Here is a 24,046-nt window from a genome sequence, read left to right as displayed (position 1 = left end):
TGCCTGAAGATGTGTATGGGTGCCTGGAGTTTTGGGGTGCTTGTCCAGTGGTGTATCTAAGTTTTTTTTTTTTTTTTTTTTTGCGATTTGTTTAGTGCTGCTTTGTAGGAGAACTAACCCTCTCTGTCCTCAGAGGCTTATCAAATGGAATTGACCATCAGCCAGATCATCTCATCTCTCCTTTATAAACCTCATGTGGCTCCCAGTGACCAGTGACATGGCAAGGCCTCTTTCTAATCATCTTTTCACATTTTAATATTGGTGTGAAGATATGGAGGCCCTTGAGTTTAGAACCCTAGGGACATGGATGAAACAGCTTTTTATCATGCACAGCATTATCTTAAATTCTTCTGCCATGATTGATAAAATGAATTTTAAAATATTGTGATGTTAATGTTAAGCAAGTAGAAACAATATACAACACACATGTTAATATTTGTCCAATTCTTTTATATGAAAGTAGTTAGGCCTTTGCACTGAAGTGCGTCTGTGTGTATGCACTGTATTACCTGTGAGGAAGTAATGAACAGACACATAATATGAGATTAGAAAAAATAAAAGGAGTGTGTTTGTGTTACATTTAATCATGACATACGGTTTCCTGTACAGATGCACTAAAGTTTGGTATGTATTTTTGTGCCTATGTGAGAAGCTCTGAATATCTATCAAACTTAGCCTGAGCATGTGCATGTATACATACAACATACATGCACACCAGGCAGATGCATAAGACGATAAACAGAGTAGCATTTGCTCAGCGGTCAGGTAACCAGTTCACCTCTCCCTCCATAAACATGGAGGGACATCTACTGGCCTGCAAGGGCACTGCCTTCTCTCAGTTCTCTCCTCTCTCTTACTGTCTCAGTGTCACTCAGCTGTTCACTAACTTACACTCCCACTCCCTTGCAAGCTTAGACATACACCACTGCCTGGAGACTTTGGACTCATGGAAACCAACTTTGACCTTGACATATCCTATTACATAGTGCTTCTGAGCTCTGCGTATGGACATATGCACACACTGATATTGTTAGTTGTCCACGAAAAAGATCAATTTAGGCTTTGATTGCTCTCATGGTGAAGTAGAGTTTTGGTTGTATTTCACACCTGTGTGGTCATAGAGCTTTAGCAGCATACATTTTGGCCAGCTCACATCACTCTCTGGGAATTTTTCAGTCAGTTCTTTGGATTAATACTTCAAAGTCTCCTTAAGCCGGTCTGTTTTGATCACTTGATTGGTAATTGTGCTTTTATTTTGATTGCCTTGCAATTCAAATGTAGGCTTCGTCAGGCTGTGACGTGAAGCGAAAGAGCTTAACTTGTTGAACTGACACCTCAAAGACTTCATGGAGTAAAAACAAAAGAGAAAAAAAGAGAAACGAGAGACAGAATCGGACAGGGAGGTTGGGGGGGGGGTGACTAAAAAGCCATAACATGGGATTTCCAACTGCCAATTCGCAAAGTGAAAGATTTAATTAAAATATGTCATAATTTTCACCGCCTTAGCCTCTGGGATTCCTAAGCTGTGACCTCACGGACAATATTGTTTTCTCACAGAGGACGTGAGGCCACAAGGAATGGGATTGCACATACTTGTGTATTGACATCAGCTTCCTCTCTCCCAGTGTGTATGGAAAAAGACACGATGGGACGAGTTCAGAGGTGGGGATCAGGGACAGAGTTGGCGCATGGTGGTTTGGGGAACCTGTGAACCGCTAGATGGTTTGCTAAGAAATGGCAGAAAGCTAATAGTGAATGAGCCTCACCACACTTCTGCTTGTCTTTCATCATACACACCATCAACATGCCAGTTCACAGACTTAGATCCCATTGGTCATCCAAGTACTTACTTCCCCATTTTTGCTAAAGTTTTCTGTTTGCCAACACAAGAACCTGCCCATTGACAGCCGTTAGCTTCTGTTTATCTTTAACCCCAGGCCTTTTGTTTTACTAAAGTCCTTTTTTGTCCAGGCTTTTTCCCATAGTTATAACTTGGCCCATTGGTAAGTCCAGGGAGTCCAACTTCCACTCAGTCTCAATCTGCTTTCCCCACTACTTTCTTCATTCCCCTCTTCATCGGTGTGAAGCCAGTGTTCCAGTCAAGCTCTTGCACTCAGTCCCACACCTAACCATTCTTAGCCTTCACCTGCACCCCAAGCCAAGCTAAGCTTGTGCTGATGGCTCATAGCTATCCAGCCTCCCTTTTGGCTTCCATTTCAGTCTGTTAGCTCTATACAAATATGTGACCCAACCCTTTGCTGAATGCGTTTGTGGATGTGGCCTTTGCTGTTGGGTCCGGCTCAGACAGCCCTGACCTCAGTTCTCTACTGGGCCTAGTCAAGGCTCACCTCTTTCAGGATGCTGGCTGACAGGCTATGCCTTCTGGCCTCCACTGAGATGGACTTCCCCTCCCTCTCTCTGTAGAGTTCATGTAGCAGTGAGTAAATGCAGCACAGAAATACTTGCACACCTGCATACTGGAGCATTGGCAGCAACTACTGTGAAACTGCCTTGGTCTGTGCTGTTTTTGTGCATTCAGTTGACAGCTGAAACAACTTGCTTGTAATAAACTACCCTGAAGGCATGGATAAATTAATTTAGTGTGCTGCATTGGGCACAGAGACTTCCATTATCAACACTTTTCTCTCTTTTTGACCAGTTTGTTCTCAGAACCTGCCTCTTTAAATTGATTAATCTCTTGTAGTTAAAGCATACTGAGGGGGAATTGTTTTTCATCTGAAACCTGAATTGAATGTAATGTAAATTTGGCAACACTATTGTGTACAAATGTAATACATTTGTTTCTTGCGCAAGACTATGACCCCATGTTTTTAAGTAGGATTCTTATTTAGGATAACTATACATGTTTTTATTAAATCTACATTATATGCACCAGATCTTTGTAGGTTTGGAAGTGTGAATAGTAACTGACTAAATATTTATCTTAAGCTTCTCAAAGACTCTTTCTTGGAGTAAAAGAAGACCTGCAGGCACTAGCCCTGACTTTTTTTCCCATCACTATTTAAACTAAAAAAAAAATTCTGCTTATATTTGCATTATAATTAATTAAGACTTCTTTCTGTTCCAGGGATGGATGTGGATATGGAAAGCCAGGGGAGTAGCCAGTACTCCAGCACAGACCTCTACATGCAGTCTGGTAGTCCTGAAGAGGCTGACCAGGGCTGGATGTCCTGGGCTTGGTCATTTGTGCCAGCCATTGTAGGCACAGAAGAGGAAAGTGTGGAAGGCTTCTACCAGCAGAGAGAGACAGGAGGCATCCCGAGCAGCCCCCAGCAACACACACACAAAGATCCCATTGTTTCCATAGGCTTCTACTGCACCAAAGCCTCTGTTACCTTCAAGGTAAATCAGATGTTTAAAAAAACAAACATACATCATCAAAAATGATTCATTACTAAATTACACATGGGGGCTGGAATGAATGCCAGCATACACTGGGTGACGATAGTTTTTTTTTTTTCATGTGTAAAGTTGAATCACATCTCTGTGTTTGTGTGTGTTTGTGTGTGTGTGTGTGTTTGTGTGTGTTTGTTTGTGTGTCTATGTCGGTGTGTGTGTATGTGTGTGTGTGTTTGTGTGTGTCTGTGCGTGCTTGTGTACTTGACAGTGTGTGTGTGATCAGTGAAGTGAAGGTACAGTGTATGTCTCAGGACAAACAGACCTCGGTGCTTTTCTAATAATGTTTAAATTGTTCCTGCATTGTTTGAGTTCTTTTAATCAATTAATTGCCTCTCATCTGGAGTAATTGCAGACAGCTGAAAGGATGGTTTTTTAAACGTTCTCGTCGCTTTCCTACAAGGAAGTATTTAGTTTGAGGGAAATTCATGTCTTTGAACAGCCACTGCCTGAGTTTGACATGCACGTGAAATCAGAGAGGTATTTTTAGATTGCTGACACATTACTCCCCAGATCTGTTTGATCTGAGAAATTGGCAGTACACTTTAATGACTTTTACACACATAATGCAAAGTTTAGCCTTGACCATTTGTTCCCCTTTTTCATTTTTGCACACCTGCCAAACTCTCATTGCATGCCGGACTTCATGCCTTTTTTTTTTCATTTTAAGAAACGTGTTTTTTTTTTTGTATTTTCATTTTATTCAACAATAGCAAATTTCTAGTGTTTCCAAAGTCTTTCAACTTTTCCACTGTTACATTTCTGAGAAATGGACACAAAGACAAAGTACGCCAATATTCACATACAACTTGATAATATTTTCAAGATGCTTCATGAAGAATCTTTTGATTTGTGTTGGACTCCCAAAGCCTTTAATTGGGCCGAAATATAATGAAGGAATGGTACCAAGGAAAGTATCAGTAAGAGCATCTCTGAATATTATTGGCCATATTAAGCGTTCGTGTTGGTGCTCCAATGCTATGCTGCTTCTCTGTCCTCTCTGCTGTGTTGTTTCAGGCCCAGGTACAGTTAGAAATGCCCCATCAGTATAGCTGGGGTAATGCCAAGGTGGCCTTATTGTTAAGGGATAAACATTGATGATGTTTGTCTGTATCTGATGGGCAGCTATTTAGCCTCTTTCCGCAGATGTTGTCAGACTGAGCAATTCTTTAGTCAGGTAATTTAACGTCCTTGCTCACTACTGCTCCCAGGAACATGCTGGTTCGGGTGGGGTGGTCCCTGCACGTGAGCAAACGATCAGAAACGAAAGAGGGAAAGGGAGCTGGGTTAGAGAGTCTGCTCCATCACTAGGAATAATAAGGCACAGCTGCCTCACGCTCTGCACCTGCTTCCTGTGTTAAAGTTGAATGGGTCGGGGCCTGCACAGTTCTGCTCTACAACCACAGTTTTTAGACTGGCCAACCTCAAAACTGTCACAGCTATGTACCCTTCTGACCCTAACCAGCTAGTTTTGACCAGGCAATCTTTCTCTGCCTCTACACTATTTCTACACACAGAATGAATGTTCTAATGAACAATTCCTCTTCGTTTATCAAATTATCTGAATAGCCAACGAACAATCACTTGTGCATTATTATTTTTCCCCTTGGTATCTTGAGTGATTTAGTCAGTTTTTGATTGTCGTCCCCAATAAAGCCAGAGAGGGCCTCCCCAAAAATCAGAGAGGAGTGGCTGTCATGTGGTTTGATGAATGTCTTTGGCCTGAGTCCAAACTTGGAAGAGAAAACGACCAAAAAGTCCCGAGGCTTGTACCCAGTCTCTGATCTAAGAAAATGTCATCTGTCCTTGTTTGGATGTTATTGTTACTGGTTTTAAGCATTATTTTTAGGGGCCTCATTGCCCCTCAAATCCAAAGACTTACGTAGGTTTTGTTTATTTTTCAAATCATGTATCTGTTTCAGAAGTGAATTGTGGGTACACACGCACACACAGAGACATATGCTTTCCAGTTTTTAGTGTTGATTTTTTGTGACGTGTATTTTTGCTGTAACTTACTTATTCTGTTAAAAAAAAAACTTTAATTTATCCTCTTTCTCCCCCAGTATTTTGGGGTGGCATAATACTAGTTAAATACTTACCTAGTGTTGCACACTTTTCAATAGTTTTGCTTTGGTTTAATGATTTTTAAGTACATAATCTACTTTGTCAATCTACTGTAATGTAACACAAAATTAAACTTTGTAAAGTCTTTTGTTTTCATGGTCTATTGCTTTGATGTATTTTTGTTACACTTCTTGAAGCTTTTCACTTGTTGCTGCTAAGTTATGTATTTATTTGATATTTGTATATCATTTGAGTCCATTTTTGATCATTCTGAAGAATATGAAATGGATTCGGTCTCTCTTCCTTCTGTCTCAGTTGACAGAGACCCATTCAGAGAGCAGTTACTACAGTCCTCAGAAGGTCAAGTCCAGAGAGGTCCTGTGCCTGGAGCAACAGGGAATCACTATTGAGGTAAGAGTCTCCATCTCAATTCTTACAGTCTTCTGATATATGTCAATTGTATTGAGGCTGAACATGATTTATGGATCATAGTATTTTACTGCTTTATTTATGTTTCAGTTTTTAATCAATAAATTGTCTACATTGCATAAGATGAGCAGAGACTTGCTATGATAACCAGCGGAAGCTCTTTGGAGTTTAACTAACTAACCAAACAGCCTCATGTCCAGTCCAGAAATTCTTACCTGGTCCTGTCGTATTAGAAATGAGCAAGAGACAAATGTAAATATTTATCCTGATATAGATTTTAGGTCATTTTACCCATCCCTAAGGTTGTAGACAGTATTACTGGTGATGAATCTTATTTTTGTGAAAACAACATAAGGCCCAAACCAACTGATTTTACTAGTGATATACATTATGCCCTCTACCAATTGTACCCATCTGAAACAGTCTTGTTACTCATCATCGCTAGACCAGACCAGCAGAGATCTGTGTCCTTCCTTTGATTCTCCATTATTATTATTATTATTATTATTATTGTCTCCTTATTCACTTTTGGACAGAGGTTCCTTTTAATTCCCTCCCCCAACCATATTTATAAAGCCCCTCCAGGTCACTAATATGTGGCCTGTTTTGAACACAGTGGAATCTGTGTTTGAGTCGAGCCCAAGTCTGATCATTTCCGCATTTCCCCCAAGGTGTAGAAAATATTGTTAAACCTTTTTCTCTGATTACCTGGTTGGAGTAGGAGACGGGTTTTCTGTTGTTAAGCTTTCTACCAGATGTGAGAATTTTGAGAGATTTCCAATTCCAATTTCTGTAATTTATGCTTTTGCTGGAAGAGAGAGAAAGCAGTCTGAACTGGGACCAAAAGTGAGAGCATTGAAAGGCAAAGGGGTGGCTAGTAAAACAGGGAAAACTAAGCCTTGTAATTATTTTGTGGTGAAACGTTAAGGTTTATTGGATTGCTCTGTTTAGCTGTCTGCTGTGTAAATCAAAGGCATGGTGGGTGAGGGACAACCACACCTTGATGGTTAAAGGGGCAGCTGGACTGCTACCACACACACATGCACACACCACTCTCAAGGGAAAATGGAAGCTGTCTGACCCCCTGCTTTTTTTATCACAATGAAATGAGCCCACAAACCAACATTATGGTGGAGAGCCTTGTTTGTGATAAGGCCACAATAAATTCAGTCTTGAACTGGCATTAATTTCACAGTTTTTGTTTTATTGGGATGAAAAAAGGTAATTCAGTCAAATTAATTTATTTGAAGCATTGTACTGTTACTAATAATGTCCTGGGTGTTCTCTTTGGAGAGGAAAGCTGACATTTTCCCCTTCTGTTCAGTTTTAAATTACCTCACACTGTCTCCCCTCAAATTTCTTTACCATCCAGCCAAGTCTGTTAATATTTATTTTATTTTATTGATCGGTTTCCTGTTTAAAAAAAACTGTTGAAGTTTCTTCCTCTGGTCTTTATTACAGGTGCTGATGATGGGGGAGCCCTTCTTCGATTGTCAGATTGGCTTTGTGGGCTGCCGGGCCCTGTGCCTGAAAGGCATCATGGGAGTACGAGATTTTGAGGAAAACATGAACCGAAGTGAAGAGGTTAAAACAGCCCAACCAATTAAAAAAGCGGAAAACTTGAAAGAGGAAGATTTAAAAAGAATTTACAAGCCCAGAAAAGTGTTTACTTACACCTAAACCATGTCTCCTGCCTCTATTGCTACTAAGAGCTCTCAGAAGGAGGTAGAGATGTGGTTTGATTTGTTTATGGAAGCGTGTGATCCAGCTGCCTTTTGTAATTCACCATAATGTTCTGATTTTGCCACATACATCACTGTGTCAACAGCATTCTCACCATATGCTGATATACAGTACAGCGGTTTTGGGCGGCTCAATTGAAATCAATGTATTTCATCAACTGTGTTAACTGTGAGTTTTTAGTTGATATTTTTCGGTGAATTATTTATATTAAATAGTTTGGAAATACATCTGGATAAGATTTTTTTCATGTAGTATGGGCTGGATTGTGTTTTTGTTACATCTGAAATAATTGAAATATTTCTTACATTCACTGAGCAGCCTCTCTTTCATACTTCTCCTAATTTTCCCCTTTTCTTTTCCCCGTGTCTCTTTAGGATGCAGTGTTCTTCAGCTGTGGGGACAGCCTGAGCAGTAAAGGAATGACTTATCTTACCAACTCTCTCTTTGACTACCGCAGTCCAGAGAACAACGGAGTCAGGGCTGAGTTCATCCTAGAGGCAGCTAATCACAAGGTCACAAAAAAAGATTTCTAGAAGTGGCCATCCCCAATACTACTTTACAAAAGTATATTGATTTCAAACATATATATTTTTGAAATTGTATTTTGGAAAAAATCTGTTTTTGGTGGTTGAAGACATTGCCCTTGCTTGGATGGAAGGCAAGGCAAGACAAGTTTATTTGTATAGCACATTTTAACAACAAGGTAATTCAAAGTGCTATACATGAAACACAAAACATAAAAGGCATTAAGACAAATGTAAAAGCAACATAAGACAATACAAAAAAAACATTAAGATATAAATTAAAAAAAGAGTTAAATAGAAAACAAAAATTGAAAAATAGAAGAGAAAGTTACAGTGCAGTGTAAGAAATTAGTCATTATTTGATTTAATAAAAGGCATTAGCAAATTCTTCGGCCTTGATTTAAAAGAACTGAGAGTTGCAGCAGACCCGCAGTTCTCTGGGAGTTTGTTCTGGGTATGTGGGGCATAAAAACTGAGTGCTGTTTCTCCATGTTTAGTTTTGACCCTTTGGACAGAAAGCAGACTTGTCCTAGACGACCTGAGGGGTCTGGATGCAGCAGATCAGACATGTATTTTGGCCCTAAACCTTTCATTGCTTTGTAAACCAAAAGCATTGTTTTGAAATCAGTTATTTGACATACAGGAGGCAAGTGCAAAGATCAGAAAACTAGAGTGATATGATCCACTTTCTTAATCTTAGTGAGGACTCAAGCAGCATCATGCTGAATCAACTGCAGTTGTCTGATCGATTGTTTTTTCTCAGAGAGACCTGTAAACACATCATTACAGTAATTGAGTCGACTGAAGATAAATGCATGGACAAGCTTTTCCAAATCCTGCTGAAACATAAGGCCACAATGCACTTCCTCTAAATACAGTAAGACCATGCATGTCCGATTCAGGTCCTCTTTGAGCATCTACTTCGGAAAAGCTACACAGCTACGTAAGAAAAACGGTTTGCCTGTAGTGAATCTGACCAGCATTACAGGTTGTCGGTGACATACTGTATATAGTATATTCAAAATCAAGCATTTTTTTTCAGAGGACTTACAATAAAACATTCAAAAGAATTCAACAGAAGTGACAGCAGAGACAAAACCATATGACAAAATTAAGCATTTCCAAGCCGGATCAATAATCAGCTCAACACACACCTAAAGAGAAGAAAACACACATCAGTGTGGATGTGGCAGGCTAGTGGAAGTGACACGCTAAAGCAAACACACTAATTACTTTGCTAATAGAAGTTTATCTGGATCAGTCAACAGCAATCTTATATAATCGCACCAGTATTTCTTCTGGTTTCATCTGAAAAAGCTGCAATGCAATGCAATATATAGCAATATCTAGCAGTACTAAGTTAATACAATTTTGTCCTTTTTAACTCAGTAATTTCTGTTCTAAATAAATCATTCTATTTAAAAACCTCACCACTCTGACTATTAGCCCTTGGCTGCAGTAAAGGATTGTTCCTGCTATCTAAGTAGTAGTCTTAATTCCTGATAACTCGCAGCTCACTTCATCAGCCATCACAGCTCTAGTGTTAACTCTGCTAAGAAATGTTCATGACCCTCAATGAAGCAATTGTTTGGACATCCATCCATCTATCCATACTTGATAGTGGAAGAGTCAAAGGTTTAGTGGTACTTCATTAGCGGTTTTGAAACCATCTAATGGCTTTGATCCAAAAGCATGCCAAAGCTATTAGATATCCCCTAATAAATATTACTGATTAACCTGCCTCTGTGATAAGGCTCCATTGAAGTCTCTGTTTAGAGAACTAGCTGGTAAGTGTTGGGTGGAGGTGTTAACTGTGTGTGTGTGTGTGTGTGTGTGTGTGTGTGTGTGTGTGTGTGTGTGTGTGTGTGTGTGTGTGTGTGTGTGTGTGTGTGTGTGTGTGTGTGTGTGTAAGGGGCCTCGTTCAGTCTCTCTCCTTCTGTTGCTCGGTAATTCTCACTTTTTAGTTCAAGAATAAAAATACAAGAATAAGTCCACATTCTTGCCTGTATCTAGGTTTCCTTGTCAGTAATAACACTAGTCCATAGAATGCAGATTTAGTTCAAATGTATACTGTTAAGTAATAATAATAATAATGATGATAATAATTATAATAATAATGATCTTTATTTATAGAGCACTTTTCTAAACCCATGTTACAAAGTGCTTCACGCAAGGCAGCAACTTTAAAACAAGCAGATTATAAAAACAAATTCCGATAGAGTAAAAAGCAAATAAAACAAATAAAACCAATTATAGTGTTGCCAGAAAAAGGGCAGTCAAAAAAAAGTAAAATTAGAAAAAGGTCTCCGATAAAAGTATGTTTTAATAAGAAACTTAAAAGAGGTCACTGAATCTGCTGAACTGATTTCGTCAGGCAGCTCGTTCCATAGCTTTGAGGCTTTGACTGCGAATGCTCTATCTCCTCTTTCAGACTAGGGAACGGATAAAAGACCTCTACCCGAGGATCTCAGGCTATGTACTGGCTCGTATGGGCCTAAGAGGTCAGATATATGGCGTTGAGAGAGGCTATGAAGAGCCTTAAAAGTCAACAGTAAGATGTTAAAATCAATTCTAAAAATAGGTGTGATGTGGTCACATGTGGTCTCTTGGATCTTGTTAAAAAGCCTGTGTCATCAGCATAACAATTAAAGGAAATGCCATGTCTGTGGATAATACAGTATGCCCTGAGGAAGCATGTGCAGAAAAATGAAAATGGTCCGAAAACTGATCCCTGAGGGACACCATACTTAACCGAAGCAAAATATGAAAAGTGGTTATTAATGGAGACACAGAACCTCCCTTTTAACAGGTATACGGAGAAACTTTTTAAAGGTGTACCAGATATTCCTACCCAGTGCCTCAGTCTGTCTAACAGAATGCTGTGTTCGACTGTCATGGACTGTCATCCAGTCATCATGGATTGAGCACATCGTGTCATCGGCAGCCATTAAAAGGTCATTAGTCACCCTGAGAAGGGCGGTTTCAGTGCTATGGTGCCTGTGAAAGCCGGACTGAAAACTGCCCATTGGTCTGAGTATGAGTGTTTGTCTATATGTGTTAGCCCTGTAATAAACTGGTGACCTGTCCAGGGCGTACCCTGCCCTTTCCCTGATGTGCGCTTGGATAGGCTGCAGCATCCTTGCAACCCTGAACGGGATAGAAAATGCAAGGCCAGATCGAAATAGAAACTTTTCTAACACAATTTTAGTGTTAGGAAACTTACAGTTACAAAGCGCTTTCATTTCCAAACTTGTATATATTACTCATTGGTACATTCTACATTATATTAAGGATTTTAAATTCTGCACTTTGCTATCTTAGTAAATATTTCCATAACATTTTGCAATTTTAGATTAAAAGTATCAGCCAAAATCCCAGTTAGACAGTTATGATTTCTTATCTTTAAATAGATAAGAAACATATTTCCAGTGGCCTACAACCAGGCACCAACTGAATGAGGAAACCTTCACTTCCTTTCAGCTTATTACTCAATTAAAAAAAGAGACTTCTAGTAAATCACATTCCTATGCACTGTAAAGTATTGAAAAGACGGTTAGATATACTAACTTGTACACTTTTAATTCTGTCTTCCTGCTCCGATTAAATATCTTTCCGATTAAGAAGTCTTTGCAAATAGATCTGAATACTAGTGATATTATTGGCCCGTAAAAAATGATATCGAACTAAGTCGATCAACCCCTCAATTACTCTTTTTATCGCTGATTTGACCCCAGTCACTGCCACTCTTGAAGCCTATCAGCTTGTTTGCTCCCTTACGGCTGAATGTTTACCTAGCTCTACTTTTGTTTGACAGGAGACCTACACGGAGATAGCGGGCATGCAGCGCTTTGGTGCTTTCTATATGGATTATCTCTACACAATGGAGAACAGCAGTGGCAAAGGTATTGTCTAATTCATTCCTCCTCACAGAGCTTGTTTGCTCACCTTGCCACCTCTTCTCTCTTTTTCTTTATATCTGTCATGCTTTCCTGTTCTCTGCCTTGTTCTTTCTTTTTCTCTATTTATCTTATTCTCTCTCTTGCTTTCATTTTTCTTTCTCTCTCTCTTCTCTTCTCTCCTCTCTGTCAAACAAGCCCCCTGGAGACTTGAAGAAAGAGTTTGTCTTGTTTGAGTCACAGCCACCTGGTCCTTGACCCTTCCTGTCCTCGCTCTCACCCCAAACTTACCTGGAGGGCAACTGTCAGAAGTGTTTAGTCTGCGCTGACACGTATTTGAGTTTCTTTCTCCCCGCTGCTTGTTGAAACACTGTTTCCCCCCTGTCTCTTTACCTGTAAGCTCTTGAGAAAGTGAATAGGCTCCTCTTGCCTAATTAGGTGTCACTCTTCCTGGTAGAAGCCTTAAGACGGGCAGGATTTCTCATTCCTCAGATTCAGCACTCAAGAATGTTTATTCAAGACTGAAAGATCTAAAGTTCCCATTAAGAGATAAAGCATTCTCCCTTCAGTTTGAAATGTTAGATTTGGCCAGCAAATGTCTCTGTGCTTTACTGTGTGAGGTTTAGCATTTTTATTTCAATGCTGCTGGAAAGCTGTTCTGTTTGTAAGTATGACAGTGACACCTAACACCTAACTTGTGACTGACATTCACAAGTTCTAAAGAAAAACCTCTAACATGCTCAGCACTTAATGGGAAAAAATCTGATTATATCTTGATAAAGTGCAACCCCTCATTGTTACTAATGAAAAAAAGGTAATAGGATAGCTTTATGGCCCATGAATGTTATGCAAATATGGTGTAAGGTGATCATTCTTCATTGAGAAGAAATGACCAGTTACAGTGAGGATTAACTTAGGCAGAAATTTCTCATGATATCGCACACAGTTGTCTGTTTTAAAATAACACAAAGAAACAACGATATGGTTGAACCAATTGAATGACATTAACAGATAATTTGATTTATTAGGGGTCTCATGTCACCTGTGTTGTTTCATTTGCCTCCCTCTTTTTCTCTTTCATCTTACTTCTCTCTGCATGTCCCTCTTTCTGACTAGGCTATTGTTTCCTCCTGCTTTCAGCTATAGATAATAATCTAAATTAAAAACAACATTGATATTGTCATCCTGAGATGTCAAAGTCATTTCTGACAGCAGGATAAGTGTCAGTCTCTTCTCCTGTGGGACGGTTGTGGTTACCCTTGACAATTGGAATGCTTGTATTCTGTCAGTGTTTCTCTTCTTCTCAGACGTGGACCAGATCCAGTGTCAACCAAACAAATTATCCTCCATTGCCACGGAACTAACTTAAACTCTGAGTCAACTCAAAAACTAACCGACGCAGGTCACTCTCACCATTGACTTCATATTAGATTCAGATTAGACGCTGCAGATTAAAAACTTTTTTTTTAATCTTGGGAAATGAATTGTCTAAATCCTGGCTAATTTCAGCCTCCTCATCATTCCACTGATCATTTTAACTGCTGCCATATGGTTGATATTAGGCCTGATCCATTACAGCGAAATCTCAATGAAGAAGGGAAGGGGAAGTGGCATTGCCCATTGCCCTTTATAAATCTCCAAAATTCAGGGGGAGTTTCGCCCCAATCCTCTAGGCCTTTCAGCTAAAAATGTCAAATTCATAGTGTTGACTCTGAGCTATAAGAATGTTTAGTGCAGTGGTGGAATGTAATGGGAATAAAGCAAGTTGTGACCCTTTGTCCTCTTCCTCCCTCACTGCCATTCATCCATCCCCTTCTTTTATTTTTAATTTCTCCTTTTTATTGCTGTGGAGCTGAATCTTTTTTAAGTGGACCTCTGGAACAGTGGCCTGCGATGAATGAAGGGACAGCTGTGTGAGAGAAGTGGACATTTGGAATATTCATCATTCCAGTGGTTCATAGCAATGTAATCTGCTCCCTGCTGCTGCATTACACCGCTGCCATCTTTGTTGTACTTTTGCCCAACAGACGAGGAGATTCTATACTTGTACTTAATTAAAAAAGGGGATATAGGGAAAAGGTTGCTGCCATAAATATTTATGTAAAAACACACACAGTTCTGTACATTAAGTACCATAGGTGACATGTCTACTGTACTTTCATTTTTTAATTTCAAATTTGATTTTGAAAATGTAGAAAGATGTATTAAATTTGCTGACTTACAGAAGAATCCTCAAGTATGTAATATCACATACTATATACATTTTAGTATGTGTGTTTGTGTTCGTAGGCTCCCAGGACTTCTCTGTGGTGAGTATGGAGGAGATAGTGCCCGCTGTTCAAGAAACATCCATCAAGAGGCTGGTGGTGGGACCTTTGGATGTCAGGCTTCACAGCAGCGCTGTCCACCGCATCCTCAAGATGGTCACCTGTGCCATGGACCACGAGTACGAACCCTATTGCAAACCACAGCAAGGTCAGACATCTCATTCTAACATCTGCTCTGTCTGTTTTACTGGGCTGACTTCAACAGCTCATAGTCAGGTAGCAACTAAAAGTTCACTGTACTCCCTACACTCAACTAAGTTCACACTCTTTTCAACAATGTCTGTTATCCTTTGTTGTCGTCTACTCTGTTCTATTCTATTATATTCTATTCCGCTCATGATCAGAAACTGCAACGGTCTGCACTTTACAATATTCTCATCACATTGTTATTTCCTTGCACAACCCATCTCTCAACACACAGCTGTACATGAAAGTAGTGACCTTTTGGACCACATGAGGGAGGTTAAGCCAAACACCTTTGTTAGTGATCGTCCCTGTACAGTTATTGGTGAGCTCATCCCTGGGATGTTGTGAAAGAACATGGAATGTGTGTCTGTGTGTAATATTTGTAGCAATAACTTTCATTTCTGTGAAATGATAACATCCGCAGGTTTCGGTTGTTTCAGCATCTGTGATAGATAATAGATGATGGGATAATTATGATAGAGCTTTTGACTGAAACTTGGTAGGTCAGTGTATTCCTTCATGTTTCTATATGTGTCTGTGCTCTCTTGAATTTTCTGGAAAAGGGTCAGTATAGTTAGACCCTTGGTGGGCAACTGAGAAATCGAGAGCACGTAAAGAGGAAACCAAGGTAGCTATTGCAGATGGAGTGATAAAATAGCACATGCCTTACGTATTCTCCTAAACCATGCTCTCCTCTCCTCTCCTCTCCTCTCCTCTCCTCTCTTTTTGTTTAATAGCATTTCATTACAATATTATTTAATTTAGATTAGCATAACTTTATAGCTAAAACACAAACATAAGCCTGATACAGTACAAAATAAGGTAAATACAAACATTAAAAACCCATGTATTTCAGCAAACTTTCATTGCCATTTTATGCATTTTCTTTTAAATCAGATACATGAAATATCAGTTAATCAGTAAGTATACAAGTAATTCTAAAAAAATGTCAACAAAAATGTTGATTGTTGATTTGAGAAAGTTATGTTTATTAGAAATGTTGGTAGCTTCACTAGCACAGTTTGCATCAATATCAACAGAGTTTGACTCTGACTGTCTTTGGGACGTTCCTGATTTTGTCTTATCTGCAAATGAATTAAGTGACAGCCTGCTCTTTACTCCTGTCTTGGCTCCATGAGAACAGTGTTTCTGTGCCTGCTAGGAGAGAGGCAGAGGTCAGGAGGTCAAGACATGACTGTCTTTCTGCTCATCCTGTCCCTTTCTCTGCTCCTCCTGATATACTACTTGCTAAGAGCTCAGGATGACTCATTTTCCTCCCCAAACCTAGATGTAAATGGAAGCCAAATTGGCGGGTGTCTATAAGATGGTGTTTTATAAGATCTTGCTCTATTTAGAGCAGGAGGTTCAAATTTGCAAATTACTTACAGCGTGTTCATTTGTGTGAATGCCCTTTTATATATATATTGCATAAGACAAATAGAAGGAACAAAGAAGATGTTTAGAGTTGGATCTGTTAAGTTAAACAGGAAAATATAAGGCGTGTTTAGACAGTAACATTTTGTGTGTGCTAGTGTGTGTATATTTTCAAGCACTCGTTCTTTTTATCATATTTTCATCTCAACTGTGTGCTTTAAATAGAGAGTGTTTCAATGTATGTAATCATTCCCCTCTCTACCATGTGAGCTGCATGTTTGTTGTAATCTGAATGTTGACTGTGGATATTGACTTGAGCCCTGGCGTATGATTAGATTGGACATGGCAGTGCCAGATGAACCTGATGCTGGCTATGGCGGTAGGCCAAATAGCAAAACAGCTTTGGGATCAGGTTCTCAGCCCACCTTAGAGCTGGGAATGTAGCCCAACAGAACATTTTCTGCACTGAAACAAGCCTTGTGCTGGCACCAGAGCCATGGCTGTCAGTAACTTGGGTATACTTGGGTTTTGGTCCACTGTAGGCCCTGTACATGGTTTAGTGGTTCAGTGCTCTGGTCACTCTTCACTTTGGTAGGCGCTGACCTTGCTAGCCTCTATTCCATGTTGAATTTTCTGCCTTTCCGGATGTTTCTGGTTATTGATTGAATGAGTGGTTTTATGAGATAGTTCAAAAACAAAGCTACTGAGAAACAGCCACTGTAATGAATATCTCTTGGAGATGCCAGAACTTTTATAGTGCTTGTTTATTTTATTTGTGTATGAGGTGGTGGTTTTTGTTGGAAAAGACCTTTTTATTGTTTTATTGCTGCAGGCATAGAGGAGAGGCGCCCACTCAAAGAAATTGGTGTGCTTTGCAGCTAACCGCTTTCTCTGTAAAACAATCCAAAATGCCTTTTGCCTTTCCCACTCCCTAACTTTATTTTAAATAATACACCACAGGTTACATACTTGTGTTTACATTCACTTGTTTAAAACAAAGGTAAACCAGTTGTTTATGTAGTACTATAAAGAATATTATGCTTTACCCTCTGCCTTTCCTGCACCTTTGCAATATGTTATGATATTTGTTCCAGAGCTAATGTTTTTGTTTTTGTTCTGTCATTATCATTGTAGAAATGATTGAGGAGAGCCATGGTCAAGCTACTTCAGAAGAGCTATCAAGCTTGGAGGAGTTCATCCCAACCAGACTCACTTGTCTCACGCTGCTCCAGGTCTCAATCACTGTCTCCATGGCAGAGTTCAACCTCCTTCAAGCACTAATGCCGGTTTTCATGGGATGCAAGGTAGTAAACACAGACATACGTCTTTCTAAATAACATTCTTCTATGCTTCTCCTTATCTTTTTTTTTTTTACAACCTCTCACATTGCATAAGAATAAAGTGTAAAAATCTAGTGTACAGACCACAATGCAGAAAGGATGTATGTAATAGAAGAATGTTATTACATATTCTATACAGAATGTATAGAAGTCGGTCAGGCACTTTTGGCTACTTTGCTTAAAGTCTGTAATGTAATGCTTACCCACTGGACAGTACACATTGCAACTACGGACATGGAAGCTTCTATACACTCAGCTGAGTAGGTAGCAAATCATTAGGTAGCTTGGATTTTGATAAATATTGATTACCAAGTTGCTTAAGGAAGAGAACAAATGATATTAGGTGCTTACTGCACCTTAAAACAGGTAAATATCTTGCATAAAAATAATTATTAATAATAATAATAATAATAATAATAATAATAATAATAATAATAATGATAATAATAATGATAATAATAATGATAATAATAATAAATATCTTGTAAATATCTGAATATATTAAATATATCAAAAAGGATAACCACATTCTTCTTCCTTGTAGTCGGGGGGGGGTCACATTTCATTGCAATCTATAGCTATTTTATTTATTCACTTTATTTGGTATTATTCCTGACTATTTCCTGACTATAGGTCAATACTTTAGACTACAACAAGAGCAGGATGCGTGATATGTAGTCTCATTTTTAACCGATTGTCACCCTTTTTATATTTTGAATCTCCCAGGCTGCACCGGGACCAGTCTACGTGCCAGTGTTTCAGCCAGTGCGTCCTCTACCCTCTGTGCAGTTTGAGGTGGAGAGGGTGAATGTTGAGCACTCAGTGCCCATGTATGCTCCAGAGTTGGTCAGCACTGTCAGCAGTCTCAGCCAGCCTTCTGACAACCTGCTACATCACTGCTATGCACACCTCTACCTCAAGGTGAGCAGGACAATATTCCATTCTGTAGTACTGATTCCGATTGAGAAGCCTCCCTTTTTCACATTTGTAAATCCCAGCTGTCCTTTCTGTTGGCATAAGACAAAAGTGAGCCATATGGCAAATGAGACACAATTGATTCCAGGGCATTTAATAATCATTTTAGTCAACTTTTTCAGTGTGCCGCTAAACAAGTAATTACTAGATTAAAGGTGTATCGTACATCTGCACCTAGCTTTTCCTAAAAGTTAATTCAGATCTACTTATCTTCAATTTATTAAACTAACCAAATGTCATTTGCTACTAAAATAAGTCATTCAGAAGATCAGGTATTCTGGATTGGATTTTTTCACATTTGCTGATTTGGTTCTGATATTAAAAGAATTCTTAATTTTTTTGGGATACTTGAGAAACTACACTGGGTATTTGACAATTTACAATGCAAAACCATACACTTCTGTATACGTAAATCTACTTCTACTCCAGCACCCTTTTGCCTCTCCTTTTCCATTTTAATTAGCACAGGTTTTGTTTCTTTCATTTTACTAAACATGCATCTCTTTATCTTTCATCTGACTAAGTTAACACAAAATGCTCACTCACTAATTTGTACAGTTTTTTTCATGCACTATAGCCCAAACTCTAGAGATCAACCGCATGGCCACAGTATTCACTCCACCCTGAAATAACCCTAATGACCCTTTTAATGACCTTTAAGGCCCCTTTTTCACCTGGTCATAAAATTCTCAACACTGAGCTTCCTGATGAGAACCAGTCCTTCTCTGGTCTAGCTCATGGGTTTCACCTACCAAACTAATGGGATGCTACAGGCTTGTGGTGTTCAGCTGTGACATTACAATGTTCCTATGTTGGTTGTATAGTTTTGACTTTGGTTCTGTGAAGCTCACAAGACAAAATTAATTGTTGATGACAGATAATTTTTAAACTGGGCCCTTTGACAAAATGTTTTTTATTCTTCAGACAACAAGATATGTGTATTCTTAATACCTCTCTGCACATAGCATTAGTTCATGGCAAAGCATTTAGAAATGATCATTTTAGTTCCTCTGAATGTGTCCTGTCTTTTTGTATACATAACTATCACATGAATTGTTTACATACACACTATTTGATTAATTATTTAACAATTTCAAGTGAAGTTGAAATCATATCTGATGTTTATAGTATCTAAAGGAAAGTGAATTTTTCTCAGCCACTTTGCCTTTCAAATTTACATATAAATAAACTAGAATTAAAGAGGTTAAAACCTCTGTGTTTATAGTTTACTTGAAGGCCCAGATGTCTAGTGGGGCACATTAAGAACTATGGAGGCTTTAGCAAATTCAGCTAATCCGCCTTTTAGGATGCCTGGATAACAGATCTGGAGTAATTTGGGTTTGCCCACTCTGGCCTGGGTGTGCTTTCTTTAAGGTAAGATGTTTGCTGGATGTCATGCTGGTAGTCCTTATCACAGGGTCACTGCAGGGTTAACAGTCAGTTGGTCAGTGGCCAGTGATCATTCTGACCAATCACCCGATCAGTATCTCTAGCTTCCAAGGTACTAATTCTACCTCTGGGTTTCAGCAGTGGGAACATGACAGGGTGAAGGCCATTCTGGCTGCAATTCACCCAATTCAGGAAGTGATTTTGAAAGGCTGTAAATTAAGGCTTATCTTAATCTGTGTTTTATTGACACTGGTTGTCAGAGCTAAGGTGTCTGTCTTGTGGGTAGCAGTTAGCCATTGTGTTACTTTTCCATGGTAATAGACATTAACTCAGTGTTTGCTCAACAAGGAGGCCGCAGAAGTAAAGAGACCTATCTTAATTGAAAACGTGGTCTATTTGAATAACTAACTGCTACAGGCTAGTGAAAGGAGAACAGAATTTAAAATGTAGTCTCTCAGAGGAAGCTGTAGTGAATCAATCTGTGGCTGTATGCCCCTAATTTTGCATTTCAAAGTTCCACTTCATATACTACTCTGGTGTGTAATATTAAATCTAAAGGTCAGTTGTCCTATTATAAATCAGTTATCATTTTAGTTTTTTCCAAAGTTTTGTGTGTCTGCTCATGTCCATCTGCACAGTAAAGGGTTTGGTATGACTCTGCTCTGACTGCTCTGTGCTTATACAGCAGTTACATGTTGGACAGCTGGGCCCAGCCATCAAAATCTACCTTCAATATAAAATTAAATATTATAAAATACATAAGTGTTAAACAACAGTAATGCTTGAATCTTGGCTTGATTTGTGTGTAATCTGGACCTCATCAATCTGATCCATTTAAAATATGTTATGACTGTGCTGTTGATTGCAAGAAAGCATGAGTGTTCATGCTGTTCTCACTCTTAAAGCAATCAACAGAGCTAGTCAGCAATGTTTTTTGCTGCCATCTTTCTGTACTTTCACATTGTTACTGTATGTATGTATACTCTTTTATAGAAAACTTCAGAAACAAAAAAATGAAATTTCAGTTTGCATGTTCTCTCTGGTTTCCTCTGGGTGCTCCAGCTTCCTCCCACATTCCAAAGACATGCGGGGTTGCTTAATTTGCAACTCTAAATTTCCCGTACATGTTAATGTGAGCGTTTCAAGTTCATGTTTTCGTTTTAAGTGTTTGTCTCTATATGTTAGCCTTATGATAGACTGGAGACATGTACAGGGTGTACCCTGCCTGTCATGCAATGTCAGCTGGGATTGGCTGTCAAAAGGATAAGCAGTATAGGTAATGGATGGATGGATAGTTCAGTCTGTACATATATGCTAGTAAACATGTGCTAGTGAATTGTACAGAATATTTTTTAAGCCAGACACCGAGTGTTCAAGGCTCAGTAAAATGTATCGTCATTAAATCACACCGCAGTGGTCATGTCTCTTCTACCATGTAATCTATTATACGTAATGTGCATTCAGTATATATGAATTTTCTTGAGGGTTCAACATTTCTTTCCAGATTATAACATGGACTTGCTGGCAGCTGTTTGTACAGTGAAGAAGGACGATAAGATGGTTTGGTCTTTTTTTCTGTCTCTCTCTAAAATCCAGGGCCCGTAAGAGCACAGATTTGAGCTGCAACAGCTTGGCTAAAGACTTATAAGGTCGAGGTTCTGTGGCGATTGAGATGAGAGAACAACCATGTTGGTTGTGTCTTCTGTGTTTTCTTTTCAGAAGCAGTGTGAACTCGAGCTGACAGGTTTTTTTTCATGTTAAGCTAGTAAATTGTTTGACATATACAATGCTGAATTTCCATGTCTTTTTTTCCCTCTGTCTTCCCTTTCTGTCTTTCTTTCCAGGTATTTGGGTTTCAGGCAGGCTTGACATGCCAGGACGGTACCGGGGGTTTCCTGCCTCTCATCCCCATTATCCCTTCCTTCAGCACTGCACTCTATGGAAAGCTCATTCAGATGCCTGCATATTGGTGAGTATGTAGCACTTGTACTATGGGTGGAAATTTGAGTGGGCATGGAGGCAGGTAGAGTCCCTTTTGTGAACTTAAGTCATTAGACTGAACCTATCAGTAACTGTAAATGAATTTTAATGTAAATATAGGGGACAAAAACACTTGGAAGGAAACCAACAATACTGTATAAACAGCTATTTTTCCCTTGTAAATCCTGAACAACTCACCAAACCCCTGATGTACATGCAAGGGCTGCAAAATATTTATCTCCAGTTCAGTCTAGATTTTTTTTCACTGCAGATTAAGTGATTAGAACATGCCATTTTGTAGAGTAGTTTTGCTATTACAACAGACAGCTGACACAAAAGAAAACATTATCTTGTTCCTCCAGAGAAATGGTTTCAGAGTGTTTGGTTCAAATAAAAACATCCCAACGTGGGTCGTATCCTGAGGAGTACTTCAAAAAATTATTTCACTGTACAGATGGGCTGTACAGGCGCAGGTAAGCAGACAGGCAAGCAGGCTAGCAGGTAGGCAGGCAGGCAGATTACTTTATTAATCCAAAAGGGAGATTGCAGTGTTGCAGGAGCGACATCACTTAAGGTGCAATTAAAGGCTAAATTCTACACAGTATAGAAAAAAGAAAATAGAGGCTAGGCATAGTCCCATAGCTATGCTGCATGCTGAATATAAACTATACAATGGTGGTAATATAATATACTGTATTATAATACACTGTACATTAGTGCAAGTCGGTGGATTATATATAAAGCCGCACAAACCTTGAACGATCAGAATAATCTGATATATAACAGATATGATACATAATATCATAAATAAAAAGTCCAGGTAAGCAGTCTGTCCTTTACAAGGAAAAACTATTCTGTCTCACTGAGGAGTCCCTTCTTCCGAATCACAGGAGAATCGTTGTACAGAGTGATAATGGAGCTGAAGATTTCTCTTACTGAAAGTGCTCCGCTGTTTGACCAGCAGGTCGTGGAGGGGATGCGAGATGTTCTCCATGATGTTCAAGGGTTTGTGCAGCATCCTCCTCTCCACAACCAACTCCAAGGGCTCCAGAAAAGTCTCCAGCACAGAGCCAGCCTTCCTGATCATTTTGTTAAGTTTGTTGGTATCACTGGCTCAGACTGCAGAACAGAATATTGCACTGGCAACAACAGACTCATAAAAGATCTGCTACATCTTGCTGCACACATTCAAGAACCTGAGCTTCCTAGTAGAGTCTGCTCTGTCCCTTCCTGTAGACAGCCTCTGTGTTGCATTTCCCGTCTAGCCTGTTGTCAAGGTGGACTCCAAGGAATTTGTATCCCTCCGATACCTCCACCTCCTTTCCAAGAACAGAAATTGGGTTTTGACATAGACAGGGCCACGGTATAAGTAGCTTACAGGTCTGCTGTGAAGAAAAGCACTATAGGCTGAGTACAGTACCTATTTTTTTATATCCAGGTATGGAGTTGTGTTGTGGTGTCTAACTTCTTGTTTAAGGCAGTCACTTCCAGCACAAGGTGATTACATTCAACACATTCCTTGAAATATGCACAAATGCAGATGGAATTTTTTTTGCTGTGTGGTGGCCAAAGGGACTTAGTCACGTACAATAAATGGAGGGATGTTGTACATTCTAGAAGCAACTCTGGATAGCATTATTGGTATCAGTCACCCAACAATTGAGCCCAGTCAAGATGTATGCTAAAGTCAGGGAAGCAAGCATAGATTAAAGGGGTTTTTTTCAGATTCAGTACCTCCTGTACGTATACATGCTTGGGAGTATTTACATCCATGTCTGGCTGTCTGTATACGAGAGTTTGCTAGTATGTGTATGCGTGTGTGTTGTCAGGCCCATGCATTGTACTTTATGCAGTGCATCAGAGGGTATTTAAATTGATAGATGAGACATTTCTTCAGTGGCCAGTGGGGAAAACAGAAAAACCAAGTCATCGGGTAACAACTGCAACAGTTTCTCAGATGGTTTGAAACACAAGGAGAGGAAAATAAGACAGTGGTGTCTAAGGAGATGAAAAAACAAATTGCTATATCCCTGTCCATGTAACAGACAGAGGGTGAGTCATTGAGGATGTCCCCTAGAGAGGTGAAGAGCGGTCAGGAGTTGAAGACAGGACAAGAAAGGAGTTTGGAGGTGGAACTGTTGGACAAATAGAGGATTTGAAAGAAAATACAAAGAGAATTGAAGAGAACAAAGAGAAATAGAAAGGGGCAGGAACTACACAAAACAGCTTATTGTAGACAGAATGGAGAGAAGAGAAGGGCAAAAGGAGGAGCAGAATATACGACAGGATGAAAGATGAGTAGAGAGGATGATGAGGAAAAAGTGTAAGGACAGTTTTTTGTGGGACTGCAGTGAAGGGTGATGAGAATAAAGCTTGGGAAAATGGAAAAGGGAAGAATGCAT

General features: G+C 39.3%; 1 protein-coding gene across 8 annotated transcripts in view; it reads left to right on the top strand.

Annotated features, from left to right (window-relative positions):
* The window catches only part of LOC120784419 (vacuolar protein sorting-associated protein 13B-like), a 339,421-nt gene that overhangs the window by 35,648 nt on the left and 279,727 nt on the right, over nucleotides 1-24,046 (top strand). For all 8 annotated transcript variants that reach the window (XM_040118221.1, XM_040118219.1, XM_040118222.1 and 5 more), the window contains exons 8-16: nucleotides 3,089-3,363; nucleotides 5,797-5,892; nucleotides 7,372-7,494; nucleotides 8,028-8,165; nucleotides 11,992-12,079; nucleotides 14,363-14,548; nucleotides 17,095-17,264; nucleotides 18,027-18,221; nucleotides 21,509-21,633. In XM_040118221.1, the coding sequence (XP_039974155.1) occupies nucleotides 3,089-3,363; nucleotides 5,797-5,892; nucleotides 7,372-7,494; nucleotides 8,028-8,165; nucleotides 11,992-12,079; nucleotides 14,363-14,548; nucleotides 17,095-17,264; nucleotides 18,027-18,221; nucleotides 21,509-21,633 (1,396 nt within the window). The remainder of the gene's footprint in view (nucleotides 1-3,088; nucleotides 3,364-5,796; nucleotides 5,893-7,371; nucleotides 7,495-8,027; nucleotides 8,166-11,991; nucleotides 12,080-14,362; nucleotides 14,549-17,094; nucleotides 17,265-18,026; nucleotides 18,222-21,508; nucleotides 21,634-24,046) is intronic.

The sequence above is a fragment of the Xiphias gladius genome, chromosome 22, assembly GCF_016859285.1.
Source record: "Xiphias gladius isolate SHS-SW01 ecotype Sanya breed wild chromosome 22, ASM1685928v1, whole genome shotgun sequence".
NCBI classification, from domain to species: Eukaryota; Metazoa; Chordata; class Actinopteri; order Istiophoriformes; family Xiphiidae; genus Xiphias; species Xiphias gladius.
The sequence above is the reverse complement of the archived record's forward strand: the minus strand, read 5'-3'. Positions and strand labels throughout refer to the sequence as shown.